General features: G+C 43.6%; 1 protein-coding gene and 1 pseudogene across 1 annotated transcript in view; one reads left to right on the top strand and one right to left on the bottom strand.

The window, feature by feature from the left end:
* MYO1E (myosin IE) overlaps nt 1-18,223 on the top strand; it is a 199,422-nt gene that overhangs the window by 135,780 nt on the left and 45,419 nt on the right. Inside the window, exons 14-17 of the mRNA XM_072808823.1 lie at nt 447-614; nt 1,788-1,873; nt 4,096-4,177; nt 9,396-9,502. Coding sequence (XP_072664924.1) covers nt 447-614; nt 1,788-1,873; nt 4,096-4,177; nt 9,396-9,502 — 443 coding nt within the window. The remainder of the gene's footprint in view (nt 1-446; nt 615-1,787; nt 1,874-4,095; nt 4,178-9,395; nt 9,503-18,223) is intronic.
* LOC140622989 (proteasome subunit alpha type-1 pseudogene) lies at nt 9,675-18,017 on the bottom strand (annotated as a pseudogene).

The following is an 18,223-nucleotide window of genomic DNA, read 5'->3' as shown; positions in this document are numbered from 1 at the left end:
GTTGTGTAACTGTAAACCATCCTCTGTGGCTAAAATCGAACATTAAGAAATGAATTAGAGTTAAAGGGAAATGTTTTCATTTGTCTTTTGATTTTTTAAAAGCAACTTAGTACCAATAGGAGTCAACAGATAGTGATCTGTATATGACTTTGAACAAAACGTCAGGGAGTTAAACAATTATTATTATTGTTATTTATTTATTTATTTATTTATTTATTTATTTATTTATTTATTTTTTAAATGGACTTTCCTCCATCAGTAGATCTAAGTGGTAACTCCCATTTGGGATTGTTAATGGCATTCTTGCTCAAAGGGAAAGACTGACTTTCAAGATGTATCTTGAGTCTAGGGAACTATTTTCTGGCTTAAGAAAAGACCCAATAAGCCACCCAACTGGGGCTTTAAACAGTCACTGAATTGGGGCTTTGCTTTCTTGGTCCCGTCAGAACCCTCCTGGGATCATGAGCATTCTGGACGACGTGTGTGCCACGATGCACGCAGTGGGGGAGGGAGCAGATCAGACGCTGCTGCAGAAGCTTCAGATGCAGATTGGGAGTCATGAGCACTTCAACAGCTGGAATCAAGGCTTCATTATTCACCATTATGCTGGGAAGGTATGTTCAGAGAGCAGGGGTCCCACGGGAAAGGAGAAGTTACCCTTTCCAATGCCTACCTTAATGTTTTAAGCCTTTGGGTCGGTGATCTGTTTTCTCATGAGGCAACTGGTGATAATATCCATATAGTTTCATCTGCTTCACTGTATTTTATTCATTCAGCATTCATTCATTCCTTCAACAACATGGGACCTATGAAGTTTTTGCAGAGGCAGTACAAAGGGTAGTATACACTGCTGCATCTTTTAAAATCATGAATCACCCTGGTGTGTATATTAACCTGCTGAAGGAATGGATTTTTGTCTTGCCTCTTGCTGCAATCACAAGCCTGTATCCCTCACCTGCCTGTGCCTGCTGGAAGTATACATAAGGCTTGCTTTGGGGATGTCTGGCTGGCTTAGTCAGTAGAGCATCTGACTCTTGATCTCAGAGTCAGAGTTTAAGCCCCCTGATAGGCATGGAGCCTACTTTAAATAAACAAATTAATTAATTAAAAAATAAGGCTTGCTTTTGATGTTGGTCCTCATAAGATGCATGATTATTGGGTGCCTCCGGGACACCAGGCTTTGTCTAGGTGCCAGTAATGCAAAGAGAAGTAAGTTGAGGTCATGCTGCTTGGTGTCTTCTAGTCCTATGGAAATCCACAGGTCTCACCTTTCACCCATCTAATTTCTTATTAACCAGGGTCCCTGAGCATGAGTTTTTGGCTGACATGGTCCAATGATGATGCCATTTGTAGAAAAAATTACAAAACCTCAGATGACATGCCCCATTGCAATGGATAAATGAGCATAAGGAGTTTTATTCTGTTGTAGTGAAAATTTAGGCAAGTAATTAGGTCTATTTCTTAGACACTCCTGTGGATTCACTGGAGAAAAGGGGTATGTGATCATGGTAGCCGAAGTCCTGGTCATAGATCATCTGGGCCATGTAGGCAGCTGAATACCATTCATCAGCATCCATAGACCATCACCACCTAAATTAGCTAACAAGTTAAATAAAACATGCACAGACTTAATTGGATAGTTCATAATGAAATCCCAATTGTACATCTGGAAATATTCACATTCTGGTAAGAATAGCCATGCCAACTTGGATTTTTGTTGTTGTTGTTGTTGTTGTTCAATGAAATACTTACAGGATAAAATTCGATTTCTTTCCATTCTTGGCCAGGTATCCTATGACATGGATGGCTTTTGTGAAAGGAACCGTGATGTGCTTTTTATGGATCTGATTGAGCTTATGCAGAGCAGTGAGCTGTAAGTGCGTTTTGCCTTGTCTGACATGGGATATAGGTTTGATCAAATTTTTAGTATTTAAAAAAATAACTTGTGGTGTGGCCAGCAGTTTGTTCTTTGAGCTCTCAAGTTTGGGGTATCATTGGACAATTTGGTTTTTCAAAATAATTTTTCTTCTCCAGTCCCTTGTGCCCCTTAACATCTTCTGCCACTAGATTCTGCATGCTGCGTCATGCCTTTCCGAGCCCACAGTTTCATCATTGTTAGCAGTGTTATCAGGGAGAGGCTCCTGGAGTTGGGTTGGGATGGCCATTTCTGGCTATCTAAGAGTGGAATATTCTGGTTCTGGGATATTTTGCCCTGAGAATATTATCCCAAGGACTTTCTATGGTCATTCAATTTTTTTGAATTGCTAATGGCTTAGCAGGATGTGAGATAACTTGTCCCTGAAGCACTTGGGAAATGGCTCAAGAAATTTGGGAGGTGCAACTTAAAAGGGATTGCCTTGGGGATTTATTTGAACTCCCAAGACCCTGTCTAAGCTCTAAGGGTAGAAGCAGTAGGGGCATCCATCCCCCTTGCAATCTGTAGGAGCCCCCAAGACCAGCTCTGCTATGTCCTTTCCTCCCCTCTTCCCTGCAAAAGTTCCCAAGATCCTGGATATAAAGTGTAATTTACATGGTCGGGCCTGTATGTGCCAGGCAAATACAATATTGCACAGTTTTCAAGACTTCACAGTTTTTAGAGCAGCCTCCAAGTAATAGCTGCCCTTTGAGTCTGGTACTCGAGCTGCTATAATAAATATTTAAGGTTAGCTTCCTTAGTTAATAGCCCTAAGTCTGACAATTTTCTAAGAAAACCAAGCATGCTTTTCAGGCTTTGGCCAGAAGTTGTTCTCCATTTCCTTCTCTTCCCCTTCTCCCCATCCTGCCTCTTCTGGCTCTCATCTCCCCATGCTCTACTTCCTGTGCTCATGCCCCCAACTTTGGAGATTTCAAATTTGTTTTCATTTGAGAACACATAAAGTCGATCTGTTCCTCTTAAAAAGTCAGGTAAGACGCAAGTCCTGCCCTGTGGGTTTTTATGATGGTCAGGTGCAGACTTGCTTTCAGATTTTTTTTTAATTTTTATTTTTTACTTATTAAAGTTATTGCCAAGTTTGAGAGCTACTGATGGCTTCCATGTAAATTTCTGTCCTCTAGACATAGTCTATTGTTCATTAAACACATTCGCTGCAAAAATCTATAATTGCATCTGGTCAAGTTAAAAGTAGAATGTGGGGAGACTTCCTAGAAAAATCAAGATGGCCCAAAAGCTATTTAGGAGAAAATTAATTTGAGTGTCAGTCTACTGGTTTACATGGATTACTTTATTCAACCAGTCAGCACATATTTATCGAGCATCCATTGATGGTTGCTGGCATCCACAGTGCCAGGCCGTGTTCCAGACACCAAGGGCACTGAGAGTACTAGGATTTTGTCCCTGCCCTGTGTCTTGGTGAGGCAGGCAGATGAACAAATGCAGCTCAATTGGAGCAACTAATGAAAATATATTTAACAGGCAAAGGATTGGTGAATCACTACTGCTTCACTTAAAATGACTTGTACTCAAAAGCGCAGTTTGTCAAAGTTTTTTTTTGCAGGGGCGAGGGGCACAGTGTCATACTGGCATTGAGTAGGCAAAGCTCACTCATGCTGCAAAATATCCTACAATGTGTAGGGCAGCCTCCTCCTCCCCACCCCCAACAAAGAATTATCCAGCCTTTAATCCCAGTATCAATAGCCAAGATGAAGATGACCTGCCTTAGATCAAAGCAGAATCAGCATCGGATCTTGACAGACAACTCATACACACACCCAAGCTCCAGTCTGTCCAGATCTTAACTCAGTAAACCTACACCAACCCCGTCCGTGTGTCCTCTTGTCAAGTCATACCTCGGTTCCAGGGCATGGGCAAATTCAAAAAGCAGAGTGTTTGTTTGTTTGTTTTTTTCTCAAAAGGCAGAGTTTTAAAATTTATTTTTCAGGCTTTGACGCTAGGATGCCTAGTTCTTAGAATTCTTCCTCCCTTTCTTTTGTCCACTGCTTATTTCCCGGAGTCATACCTTGATGGCCTGTGCTCTGAGTCCGATGAGGCAAGGTTATGCACTTCTGGTTGGCCCTCCTTTCCATTCCTTACAGAAGCAGACTTTCAGCCCCTGAGGTACCTGCTGATGGCTTACTGTTCTCTTTCTCCTTTTCCAGACCTTTTATCAAGTCTTTATTTCCGGAAAATCTGCAAGCTGACAAGAAAGGGCGCCCAACTACTGCCGGAAGCAAAATAAAGGTTTGTTCTATTTGGGGACGTTTATAGATTTCTCTAAGTGGCAGGGTTTTCTAGGAGTCAAGAACTACACCCTTAGGCCAGGATAAGGTTGGTGAGATGTAACAGAATGGTTATAATCGCTTCTCGGCCTTTTAGCTAAGATCAAGTAAGAATGGTTATAGAAGATGCCCAGAAGTGGGGTTGCTGCTTGAAAAAAGTGACAGGATGCACGCCGAATTTGACTTGGCTGCACTAAAACCCTAAATGGATATTAAGTACCTCATAGCTTCGTAGTCAGCAGATGATAATCAACTACTTTCTAAGAGGAAATGGCTTTAATCAGAATCTGAAAGAATTCACATTTAACTATCAGAGAAAATTTTATGATTGAGCCAGATTTTAGATTTTGATGACCTTTTTCCAGACTGGAACCTAAAACTTCCCAATTATGGAACTTCACCTACCTGAAATTCTACTAGGTCTCATGGGGGCAATTTATGCACCCTCCCTGGATGTTGCAGGCCTCTCCTTTCTGCAAATTACAGACACATCTGGTCCCGTAGCGCCTTCACGCCAGAAGGAGTTCCTGCAGTGTTTTGGGGGAGCCCCTGTGGAGAGTGCACTGTGTTATCTGAACCATTGTGTGATGAAATTCATTGTCCCTAATTACACCCTGAATTTAGAGGTTGTGTCAAACACACTTAATCATGTAATTCTTTGAGTCACCAAACTATTTAAAAAAAAATCATACCAGTTAAATACCACCCTGATTTTATAATCAATAGGATCGTTGAATGATTAACAGTAGGTCCCTGGGGGTCCATCGCCTGTGTTGAAATCCCAGCTGTGGCTTTTGTTAGCTTGTGATTGCCAGCAAATTGCCTAAACTCTCATCGCCTCTTTTCCTATATCTCTAAGGTGGAGATCTTTGCACCTACCTCAAGGGGTACTGTGGTCTTGAATTCAGCAATCTACCTAAGGCATGCCGCACACTGCCTGAAACATCATAAACACAAAATGGATCTCGTCTCCTATTATACTCTGCTCTGTTTCCCCCTCCTTGTGTGCCATGCTTACTCATCTCTGCTTCATTCTTAGTGGACTCTTGTTTCTGTGTTTGCGTGCCCCCTCCCTGGCTCTATGTATCCAAATCCTGCTCCACCTCCTCACAAGGCTCTCTACAACCCCAGCCATTGGACACCATGGTTGTTGCCGTCTGTTCTTCTGGCTGGCTTTCTTCCCTAAGTTTTTCCTGTATGGAAGCCTGCCTCCCCAGCCCCTGCGGGCAAGAACACTGGCTGGAATAAAGGAAACAATAGTCAGAAATTCATAGCAACAAGAAGATTCCAGTCAAGAGCAGCCTTCGGGTTAGGGGAGGAAGTCAGATACAAGCTCAGCTTTGAACTAGAGGGTATACTCCTCTGGGACTAGGGACAGTCATGTTCAAAGTACTAGAGACATTTAGTAGCCCTGGGATGATCCCTGGATTGAGTTCACTGGAGCAGAAAGTTGAAGGCAGAGAGCAGATGCCATTCTCATGAGGCCCCAGATTGTAATGTCTGTGTGAAGCTTCTGACTCATGCCTTTACTTCAAGGTCCTGGATAAGGATTAGCTCTGGGCTGGAAAATCTAGTCACAAGACTGTCACATTCAGATCCAAGGGGCCCAGATCATCAAGGTTCCAATGACTCACTTTCAAGTGGTCTGGATACTCAGTTGAGCCTATTCCCTATAAAGCAGAGGGTGGAGATAGAGGCATTTTTCTCTTCATTAGAAGACTTGACCTCTTTCTTTCCTTCTATATTCTTGTCTACTTGAATGCTCAAAATTGCCACCTTCTGGGTATACTCAAAATATTCAGTATTGTAAGGACTGCAAAGATGGCTATGGTCTGAGGAGGTCAACCTCAAGTCAGCCAGCTTAAGTGGGATTGTAATACTGTCCATGTTCTTACCCCCAGGGGTACCCTCGTTCATGGACTGTGTGACTCATGTCTGTCTGATGCTTTACCTCCACACAGGAATGAAATTCTCCCTGTTTTATAATCCCCTCTAAAACACCTCTTAGAGAGATATAGCCATGGCCAATCTCTTACACCTCTCATATCTGCAGCATTTTGCAGATATTAAATTCATCTCAATGATATCCCTGAAGTATAGACATTTAAAGGGATCTGGAGTTCCTTGGAAAAGAAATTAAATTTATGTTCAAGGTAGTTTTAGCGTTAGGTATTTTATTATATTCTAATTCTTGAAAATTTCAAACTGATCTATAGGATCTAATTAATGAGTATTTATTTGGTGAGAACTATTTTCTCATTTATAAATCATAATATGCTATATTTAATAGCACCTTTTGATGTTGAAGCTTCACTAAGTTCTACATTGTTGTTGCTAGAAGGGACCAGTTTTGCAATTAGAGTTGAAGATTGATGCTGTGGAAATTGCATTGAGCTTAGCGCTGGCCAAGTAGACAGGCCTGTGGCTTCATCTAAGTGAGAGGAGACTGGAGGAATGGATACGTCAGGAGGTGAAAGCATGATCTGGGGACTGTACTTGTTGACTTTTAACATCTTTTCAACCTTTATTTTATTTTTAAGTTTTATTTACTTACTTGAGAGAATGAGTAGGGGAGGCAGAGGAAGAGGGAGAAGCAGACTCCCTGCTGGGCAGTGAGCCCAATGTGGGGCTTGATCCCAGGACCCCAGAATCATGACCTGAACTGAAGGCAGATGCTCATCCGACTGAGGCACCCACGTCTTTTCCAACCCTTAAATTAAGATATTAGAGGTCTTATAGTGCAATCCACTTAGTTTACAGATGGGGGAACTGTGAATTTCCAGAGAAATTTAGTGATTTGTCATGTAGCTTACAAACAATAGAGGTAGAACCCAACTTGGGCTTGCTAGTAATCTGTGTTGAAGGTAGAATGAGGAGCCTTTACCCTAAGCCTTTTCTTGCTGTCCTGTCCCATCTGCATATTTTACATTCTGCTTCTGTTTGGCAAGTGCCTTTGGTAGCCTTCTTTCCTAACTCCTGGACAGTTCTGGTCTAGAGTCCAGATAAATCCAGTTGCTGCTTCCCAGCCACTTCAAGAGACATCTAAAGTTGACCCATAGCTAAATTCAGGATAATTTTGATGGTCAACGCGTATTCCTATTTGCCGAAACAAATTTTCCCACAACCTAAAGGCTTTATCTACTCCTGGCTCACTCTGTTAATTCCTCTTATATCTCACCGAACTATCTCCTGTCTTCCCTAGGAAGGCAGGATAGCCTTGTGGTTAAGGAACAGACTTGGGAGGCAGCACACTTGACCTCAAGCCTCAGTGCTGTGTCACTAATTGTACCATCTTGAGCAATACTTTATTTCTTTATGGTCCCATTTCCTCATCTAAAAAAATAATAATAATACTAGTAGCTATCACTTAGAATGGTGAGGCAGAGGGATGCCTGGGTGGTTCAGTGGTTGAGCATCTGCCTTCAGCGCAGAGAGTGATCTGGGGTCCTGGGATTGAGTCCCACATTGAGCTCCCTGTAGGGACCCTGCTTCTCCCTCTGCCCTTGTCTCTGCCTCTCTCTCTCTATGTGTCTCTTATGAATAAATAAATAAATAAATAAAAGTTAAAAAAAAAAAAAAGAATGGTGAGGCAGAAATTAGAAGGTTCGTATGTCTAGCCCCCTGGTGCACATTCAGTAAATGTCACCCCATTACTACTTTGAGCTGGAGAAAGCCATGTCAGGTAGCAGGTCACTCAAGTCATCCTTGCCGCTTTGTATGCTCATACTAAGGTGAAAATAAGGTGTCTTCTTATAAGCTTAGGACTGAAGAGTCTGCCAAGTTACTGTTGGAAATTAAGTTTTGATAAAATTAAAATATAAAAAATAAAAATAACAAGTCTGGGAACTTAAAAAGAAGCATCGGTATACGCAGGCCCTGCCCAACCCTGCCTCCTGTGTTGCAAAGATCATCAGATTTGTTCTCAAATACCATCTACATCGACAGAAGAGATGGGAGTCCATTGACTTTTTCACCGTAGGGCTTTGCTTTGACCGTACGACCTCTGCAGCTTTGTCCTTCTAAGCATTGCAAAAAAATGCTATATCCTGCACATCTAAACAGAGAACAGAATTCACCAGTGAACATCTAGCTTTGAATCTACTCGAGTTTTTCTCAAGGGTTTCAGATTTCCCAAACCCATGAAAACAAAAAGCCCTAATTGAGAGAGGGTTGTCTCCTGCAGGCATATCTCTTCTGCTGACTTTGTAATGGTTTTGCTGGCTTTAGAGATCCCTTCTATTTTCCTTTAGAGGTTTTCTGTCTTTGCACTGACTTGCTCGGAAGGAGAGTTTGTGTGGCCTCACAAGGGCCCTGCTGTGTGTCAGTGGGAATGCCCATGTGGGTCTGCTCCCATTCTCTTTAAAGTTTGAGATGCTCATGATGTGAAAGGCATCAGAAGCAATTCCAGCTTTAGTTATGGCTTTCTCTGTTTGAGCCCAGTTTTCTTTTAGTATCCGGTAGGCAGGTAGTGAGAGATGACTTTCTTAATTGAATATTTTGTGAAGGAGCAGGTGACCTGCCACACTGAAAGCAATCATGTGCTACAGATTTATAAAAGGACATGTTCAGGAAGAAGATGAATGAAGTGGCATGTTAGAAAGATTTACAAGTTCTGAGATTGTGATGTCTCTCCCACCCTTTATGAATTTCCATCATTTTAATAAGGTGATTCCTCATTGGTTAGATTGCCCAGAGAGTACAGGGGCCTTTGATGCTTTAGCCTTACAAATAATTTCTCCTCGCTGCCCCACCCTCGCACCACAAAAAGTTTATGAGAACAATGTGTTTGCAAAGGCCCTCAATCAATATAAACTTAATTAGTTAATAACTGGCATGCTTCCTTGTTTCTCATGAAAAGAATTGTATGGGAAGATTTACTGGTTTTGTTGTTTTGGTTTGTTGGGGGTTTGTGTGTTTTATTTTATTAACTATACTGAAAAGACCTGGTTGTTTCCAAAAATCGAATTTCAAACTCATTGGTAGGTGTTAAAATCATCATAAAAGTCAGTCGAGCCTTACAAAAGTATACTAGGCCAGAGGCAAGCTTAATGAGCAAGTTGTCACGAAGATTAATTTCTAGCTGTATATTTCCACACTGGAGTTTCACAGTTCCCCTTTGAAAGTCGGTGTGCTTGGGAGAAAGCTCCATGTGTCCATCTGATGTTATTCTTCCTTTCTAGAAACAAGCCAATGACCTTGTGAGCACCCTGATGAAATGCACACCTCACTACATTCGCTGCATTAAACCAAACGAAACCAAGAAGCCCAGAGACTGGGAAGAAAGCAGGTATGGTCAGGTTGGCCGATGGGGAAGTTGAAGCCAGCTGAGGTGGGCCCTGGCACACGTTCCCTCTGCTTGCGATGGGCTACCCTATGCCAAGGACAGACAGTTGAAATTGTTTTCAGATGTGTTTCACATCCTTGTGTCTTAACTTTTTCATGATGAATGAGGCCTTTTTTTTTTTTCCCCTCCTTGTCTTTTCCTAAAATGTTAGCAGTTCCATTCAATTCAGAATTAGCAATTTATAATGTTGATCTTGGCTAGTCTAGGGACAGATTTGGGGGGGAACCTTAATACTGCAGAATCAGGGTGGTTTTAAAATTAGTTTGGGGCAGCCCCGGTGGCGCAGTGGTTTGGCACCGCCTGCAGCCTGGGGTGTGATCCTGGAGACCCGGATCGAGTCCCACGTCGGGCTCCCTGCATGGAGCCTGCTTCTCCCTCTGCCTGTGTCTCTGCCTCTCTCTCTGTGTCTATGAATGAATAAATAAAATCTTTAAAAAAAAATAGTCTTTAAAAAATAAAATAAAATAAAATAAAATTAGTTTGATATATAACAATACTAATACTAATACTAATAATAATAAAATAAAATTAGTTTGAGCTCCTGTGTAGACATTCTTAGTACACTTAGCTCCTCATTGGTACCCACAGGATGTGGCGTAGCATACTCAGCTCGGGGTTAAGAGTGCAGGTCTAAAGAGCTGGATAAAAAGCAATCTGTCCTTTATGGTGGCTCTTAGGGATACTGGGGGCATGCTCTAGGTTCAGTACGTGCCCATGGGGGCTGTGTTTATGAGCAGAGTGATGACTTCCTTTGGGAGGGAACAAGGCACCGGGAGACATGTGGCATGTGGGGTTCAGCAAATCCCTCTTGTTTCTGACTCCAGAAAAATCCTGTGTCACTATTCCTCCTACACTGGCATTTAGGGGCATGGCCTCTGCAGGATGGAATGGGGTGTTGAGTAGGAAAATGTTAAGGATGGCAAGAGAATATAATTTTATCTAACTAGGGGTCCAGATGTACATTCCTAAGAGGCCTGACCCCACCGTCCATGGGCACACAGGAAACAGGGCTGAGGCAAGGCGTTAGGGTGATTGGACCAGAAGGAGGAGCCCACCATTGCCACCAGACAGTCGGATCCCTGGACAGGAGCATATAAAACTACTATCTTTTTTCTTTTCTCTCTTGGAGAAAAGTAGATAGACTTAGGTAACGGCGCCTGGGTGGCTCAGTTGGTTAAGTAAACAAATGCCTTCAGCTCAAGTCATGATCTCAGGGTTCTGGGATGGGGCCCTACATTGGGCTCCATGCTCAGTGGGGAGTCTGCTTCTCCCTTTCCTTCTGCCTGTTGCTCCCCCTGCTTGTGCTCTCTTTCTCTCGCTAACTCTCAAATAAATAAATTTTTTTTTTAAAGATAGACGTAGGTATCAAGCAACTTACCAAGGTTAAGCTCCATAATGGCCAGACCAGAAGGGAAAGCCGTGGCTGCCAGTCACCCCCCTGCCCCTACCCAAGAGACATGTATAGGTCCATTCCATCCTGCCAGCAAGATCCTTCCTAACCATGGTGGGCAGATGAGACTTGATCGGTTACCAGAGGTAAAAGATGAGTGGTGAGAAAAGTGCCCAGGTGCCAGCATTCACTGTCTGCCAGTCCTTGTTTGTGTTTTCCTACGTCATGTGCAGCCTAAGTCTGTTTCTCACCCGGTGATGCTGTGGGATGCAGCACCTTTCCGTTTTGTCAGTCTACAACATTCAGAGTAATCTCATCCATAGATACATGCTCCTCAAACGTCGTTTCCGTTCAATGGTTGACCGTGACTCCCCTTAAACATTCTTAGGTAATGATACCAAGGCTCCAATGAGGGACCCACTCCCCCTAGCTGTTCAGTCCAGCTTGGGATGTCTCTTGTATTATTAGCAGGCTCTATAGTCTTTCTCTTAATTGGTTTGACCCTAATCCAACATCTCTAATTTGCCCTAAGAATTTTCCTCAGGACTTTTCTGTTTGACAGCTCTTATGTTAGTTCCTGGCAGTCATCACGTTTCCCTGCTATCTTTTCTCCCACTGCAGGTTCTCTGAAGGAACTAGATGTGGAATCTGATCATTCCCCTGGATGTCCTTAATTTGCCTTCTGCTTTTCTTTTTCTTTCTTTCTTTTTTTTTATAAAGAATTGTTTACTTATTTTGGAGAGAGAGCGAGCACAAGCAGAAAGGGGGTGCAGAGGAAGAGGGAGAGGCAGAGAAGCAGATTCCCTGCTGAGCACAAAGACTGATGTGGGGCTTGATCCCAGGATCCTGAGATCATGACCTGAGCTGAAATCAAGAGTTCAGCACTTAACTGACTGAGCCACCCAGGAGCTCCCACCTTCTGCTTTTCTGAAATGGGTCACTCAGAATTTCTTCTTTGAGACTGAGAGAATACCAGCATTATCACCTCTTTCCACCTGAAGATAGAAATGTCTATTTATTTATGTATGTATTTTTTTGCCTTCCTACACTAGTTCTCAAGCTTGTGGATGCACTAGAGTATCCCTTAGAGGGCTTGTTAAAACTGATTCAGTGGGTCTGTGTGGGGCCCAGGAATGTGCATTTTTAAAAGATTTATTTACTGGAGAGAGAGTGAGTGGGACGAGGGGCAGAGGGACAAGCAAACTCCCCGCTGAGTGTGGAACCCAAGGCAGGGCTCAATTGCAGGACTCTGAGATTGTGACCTGAGCCGAAACCAAGCCTCAGACACTTAGCTGACTGAGCCACCCACGTGTGCTAGGAATGTGCATTTTTAAGAAACTCCTAGGCGATGCTAGTGCTGATGGTCTGGGCCTCATACTTTGAGAACAGCTGATCTAGAGCAAAGGGCTGGCCTGGGACTTGGAAGAACTGTATTGTGGTGCCGGCCTGGCAGTAAGTGGTTTGAGTGAGACACTTCATCTCCTCCGTCCTCAATTTCATCCTCATTAAACTAAGAGGCTCAATTCAGAATGGGATCTCCTTCAGGCTGATAGAATGTCTCTCCCAGACCTGGGTGAGCTGTAAGCCTGCCATGCGTGTCTCCATGTCACTCCCACACCCACAGGTCCACAGGTATGCACACCACATTACATCTCCTGCTCATATACACACACGGTGGAAGGGTGGTGAGATAGGCAACCTCAGAAACAGATTACAGCATCTTGGAAGCAGAGGTAGTGCTACAAGGCTTTAGCTCACCCTTCCCCTTACTTCCAATCCCATCGGGCTTCCCTTCCCCGGCCCTTTCCAATAAACGTCCTCTTAAATGAGAACATCTCTCTCCCCCTACAAATGCAATGCCTCCTCAGCACTCTCTCCCTTACCCTGTATAGATTGCTCTGCTCAAAGTCCCTCTAAGACAGAAATTTGTCAATAGCTACTGGTCAAACACTTCCCAGCCCTGAGGCTACCTTCTCATAAAATCCAAGCTGATTCATTGAAATATCAAAAACTGGAGAAATTAAGACAGGGATACATTTATTCAGTAAATCCCCATAGAATCCCCCCCCCCCCAGTGGTGTTTTCCTTTTTTAAAAAAATTACACTAACTTATTTGAATTGCAGTAAGGAACTTCATACTGGACATTCGTGTAAACAGGTGTTAAGAAGTCTAAGGTATTTGTTGGTCAAGTGTGGATTTATAGTCCGCAGAGGATTGCTTCCTGGGATGCGCCCCTCCCCCCCACCCTGGGTCAGGTTTATTGTGTAACAGATGGTTTCACTTCTTCTGCGTGTGGAGAGTTAGGGGCTGTGAAAGGGCACTGTGCTTCATTGGCAGGGATTACACGGTCAATTGAAGTTCTCGGTGGACGGGGTTACTCATTCCACAAGTTTATGGGGTGTGGTTTATTTTTCTTTTCCTGTTGAAAATGTGTTTTTGTTTGGCTTTGGCAAAGCTGCCTGCCCTGGGTTCTGAATTGCTGCTCTAGCAGAGTTCTCAGGCCTTGACCTACTTGCACTAATGGCCCAGAAAAGTCTTGAAGAAGACTTGGCCCGAGGGAAGAAAGGGCACAACTGAGGGACCCACTGGGCATTACTAGTGGGGCTGATGTTTACTGAGTAGGGGACACCACTCCAAGGATAAGCAAAAATCAACTTGGATCTTTTGATTACATAAAATGCTAAACAGCACATAATTTGCTAAACCAATCGTCCTGTAGAAGAAAATTTCTGTAAGAAAATTTCCTGGTTATGGAAGTTAATAGTGAATGAAAGTGTTTTAACGTGATGATGTTCTTTCCTGTGGGGTTTATGGAAATGGAGCGGCGTTTCTACTTGAATCAGTAGGTGATGCATTCCCTGCCTCAAAAGCTGGGGATAACACCAGTATTTATGAAAAATTCTTAAAATGAGCAAACAACCTGCGGTGCATGGGTGGCTCAATTGGTTAAGTTCCCAACCCTTGGTTTCAGCACTGGGCCTGGGATGGAGCCCACATCAGGCTCTGTGCTCAGCAGGGAGTCTGCTTAAGATTCTATCCGTCTCCCTCTGCCCCCCTCCCGCTGCTCGTGTGCTTTTTCTCTCTCTCTGTCTCTCTCCTTATCTCTCAAGTAAATAAATAATATCTTTTTAAAAAATGACCAAAAACATCTACTTGACACCCTCATGTGTATTTTCCTTAGTAGAGAGAAGGCCAGTGGTAAGTTTTGGATTTGGAGGATAGGAGAAAGGAAAATTATTTTCCTAAATCCCAACTTCTACTCCTTTAGTTAACCAGATATGTGCCATGAATCAAGTGTGGATGTTGAGTATTATTTTCTTTTTTTTTTTTTTCCACAAGCAGGTGAAACAGTTTTATTTCAGTTGTCTTTAAAACCACAAAGACACTATGTTCTTCATATAAAAACATTAGTACAGATAACTCTACTGTCTAGAAAATGATTATATAGACCCTCTCAAAGAAAAATGCACACCATTATATGGTTCAGGCAAGTTACTTGGGAAAAACACATCTGGACTGATTCCTAAAACATATCATAAGACTACACTGCGTCTTTTGGTTCCAAGTATAGATTATTGTCATCAGTAAGGGTTCCTGCATTTGATAATACACATATAGACTGGTTTGTGACTTAATGCTCCCCATTGGGTCATCAGCCTTTTCTGGTTCATCAGCAGGTTGAGCAGGCTGTGCCTTTCTCTGTGGTCTTTCTTCAAGACTTTCCAGGAATGGAGATATATCATCATCATCATAAATCGCAAACTCCAAGTCTTTACCAACAATTCCAATGGAAACATTCTTTGTAGTTAGGTCCTGTTCTGTAGGAAGTGTTTCTCGTAAGGCACACAGACCATATTTAACCAGTTCATTCAAATTGCACTCCATAAACCCAGACATCTGTCTCTCCAAATAAGTACGAGCTGATTGAGAACGTGCTCCAATGGACATGGTTCTACAGTCAAAATAGTTGGCAGATGGACAGGTTTGGAAAATGTGAGGGCCCATGTCATCGTGGCCAGCAGTACACAGTCCAACACCATATGGTCTCCGGCCATATCGTTGTTTTGGTATCTGAGTCTTGCTTCCAATTAGAGATACAAGACGAGACACAGGAAGAGGTCTGTCAAATACAAATCTGGAATCCAAACACTCCTGGCGCATAAAATTACATAACAGTCTAGCATCAGCAGTACGTCCCGCAATTGAGATACCAATATGGTTATCAACATGGAGAATTTTCTTCCGATGAGCTGAAGCTCTGACTGCTCTCTTCAATGCAACCAGCACTGCATGGATTTTTGATTTCAGACCAACTGTGGCTGAACCTTGTTTGACAGCTTCCATTGCATATTCAGTTTGATGAATCCTGCCCTGAGGGCTCCAAACAGTGACATCATTGTCATAGTGGTTGCAAAACATGGTTCCGGCTTGGGTCTGGCTGTGGCCTCTTGCAGAGGTGCAGAATCAGGAGCGCGGCCAAAACTCCCGATGCATGCCATCCAAGCGCTCCGAGGATTACTTTCTATAAAGGTTTTTTTTTTAAAGTTATTATCTCCAAGGAGTTGACATTTCTGGATACTGGTTCAAGTTAAGACCATCTGACTTGAGACTTTTCTTGTACGCCCCTCCCTGTGTAACGTCATCCTTCCCAGGGCAGTCCACCAGTCCTTCCCAGTCTGATGGGTCCTCCAAAGCCCTCTCCACCTGCAGTGCCTCACCCCTTCTTCCAGCTCAGTGTTCCACCTGCTTCTCTCCCACTGCCCCGGAGCCACAGCTTTTCCCACCTTTGTGCCTTCCGCTGCCACTGCGCCCCTGCCCGTCCCTCCCCTGTACCTGGCAAATTCAACTCCTTCCAGGCCCAGGCATGTGTCACCATCTGAAATTCCCCTCACTGTGAAAAATCCATTTCTTTCTCTAGTTTCCTGTCCTGGTTTACTTACTGTGCCTGTGAATATAGTACCACTAACGGCAGCTTTATGTCATGCATGCCAGGAGCCCGCTCAGTGCTTTACGTGCAATGTACCCAGCTAGGAAGAAAGAACTAACGTCATTGCCCTCCCTTTCCACTTCTGGAAAGTGGCAGAGCCAGGCCCATACCAGAAACCCAACCCCAGATCCTGGCTGTGAACCACTAGACCTGCAAGGTCTTCGGCGGGAGCCATACCGTCCTTTCCTGCTGCCCAAGCACCTTGCGCAGCGCGGTGTGCAATGGCCCGTAGCAGGTGTCAGCGCGTGCAGTGTGGTGTTGGAAGTGTGGCTTTCCAAGAGCCTGGCTGGAGAGACAGGCGTCAGGCAACTAAATGACGTTGGAAGGAGGCTGCTAGTTAGCTCTCCTGGGCAGCAGGTCACGAGGGGAGCCCCCAGTGCAGTGGACCCACAGTGTACCCCGTGGGGAGAAGGCCAGCTGCCTCCCTGCCACAGCACAGTTCTGACATCATGTCATCACAAGAGAGAAGAAGTGTACTTTTTATTTCTCATTTCCCTCAAATACTGTGTTTCCAAGCGTCCGTATTCAACCATCCTGCATAATGTAAGCAAAGACCCCACTGACCTCCCCAGGGGACAGTCGGAGGCCAGTGCCCAGGATCTGCCTCTCGGCTTTCCCAACACTTTGCTTCTCAGGAAGGGCTGAGGCATTTTCGCAGTTCACGTGTCTGTGCCACCCCAGACCTACCAGGCCTCCTAAACTAGACTCCCCAAGGGGCAGGAGCCAGAGGCATTTTCTCTGTTAATAAAATCCTATGTGAGAACACAAGCTAGTAGGACCAGCATCCATTTTCCAAAACCTACTGACAGTTGTTTACCGTCATAAAAACCAACCCAAACTGGGGCACCTGGGTGGCTGAGTCAGCTAAGCATCTGCCTTTGGCTCAGGTCATGACCCCAGCATCCCATCCTCAAGCCCCTGGGATGGCTCCCTACTCAGCAGGAACCCTGCTTCTTCCTCACATCCCCAGCTCTGCTCCTTCTCACTATCTCTGTTGTTGTCTCGGTCTCTTTCTCAAATAAGTAAAATCTTAAAAAATAATAATAAAACCAAAACTATAATTTAGGTATGCTATTAAGGCATTTCACTTTTTTTAAGACTTTACTATTTATTCCTGAGAAAGACAAAGAGGCAGAGACACAGGCAGAGGGAGAAGCAGGCTCCCCGTGGGGAGCCCGATGTGGGACTCGATCCCAGGACCCCGGGATCATGCCCTGAGCCACAGGCTGACACTCAACCACTGAGCAACCCGGGTGCTCCTATTAGAACATTTTAAATTTAGGTATTGAAATTAATCATTTTATATGCCCTTTTTTATGCTGTATTTGAAAAGCTTAGTTGTGTAATCTCCTTAGGTCTAGAGTCGCTATTAAATTAAGGTTGAGTACAAAAATAGCTATAGTGTAATTCCAAGGTTAAAAGTTCTTTCCGAAAAAAAAAAAAAAAAAAAAGTTCTTTCCGGGATCCCTGGTTGGCGCAGCGGTTTGGCGCCTGCCTTTGGCCCAGGGCGCGATCCTGGAGACCCGGGATCGAATCCCACGTCGGGCTCCCTGCATGGAGCCTGCTTCTGCCTGTGTCTCTGCCTCTCTCTCTCTCTCTCTGTGACTATCATAAATAAATAAAAATTAAAAAAAAAAATAAAAGTTCTTTCCTTTAGTCTTTTAAAAAACTGATACTTTTGTTCATAATCTCAATGATGGGCCTATGGCTTTCTGTTTTACTATTTTTTTTGTTTGTTTTTGTTTTGTTTTTGTTTGTTGGTTTTACTATTTTTTTAGATAGATATATAAAGTCTTCTGTAATTGCTGGATTCCACAACAAAATATTTTTTTAATTAATATTATATAACCTGAGGGTCAGCTCAGACTCTGAACACTCTATAGTTTATTTGTTCTTTAGACAGGGAGGAGGGAAGGGCAGAGGGAGAGGGAGAGAATATCAAGTGCCAGGCTCCACACCCAGCAAGGAGCCCCATACAGGGCTTAATCTCACAACCCTGAGATCATGACCCAAGCCAAAATCAAGAGCCAGATGCTTAACCAAGACTGAGGCACCCAGGCGCCCCTATAGTCTTTATAAATGTGTGTGTGTGTGTGTGTGTAAATTCAACTGAGTACATTTAAAGATTGGATTGGCTTTATTCAGTGATTCATGAATTGGGCAGCATCCCACCTAGTCTATTTGCATAAGATGACACTCCTAAAATATAGTCTTCTTAATGTGTCCTACTGCTTACAACCGGGGGTTTGAGGAGATAGTGGCTAAGAGAACAAGGCACAGGAAGTA

Source organism: Canis lupus, chromosome 32 (assembly GCF_048164855.1).
Source record: "Canis lupus baileyi chromosome 32, mCanLup2.hap1, whole genome shotgun sequence".
Taxonomy (NCBI): domain Eukaryota; kingdom Metazoa; phylum Chordata; class Mammalia; order Carnivora; family Canidae; genus Canis; species Canis lupus.
The sequence above is the reverse complement of the archived record's forward strand: the minus strand, read 5'-3'. Positions and strand labels throughout refer to the sequence as shown.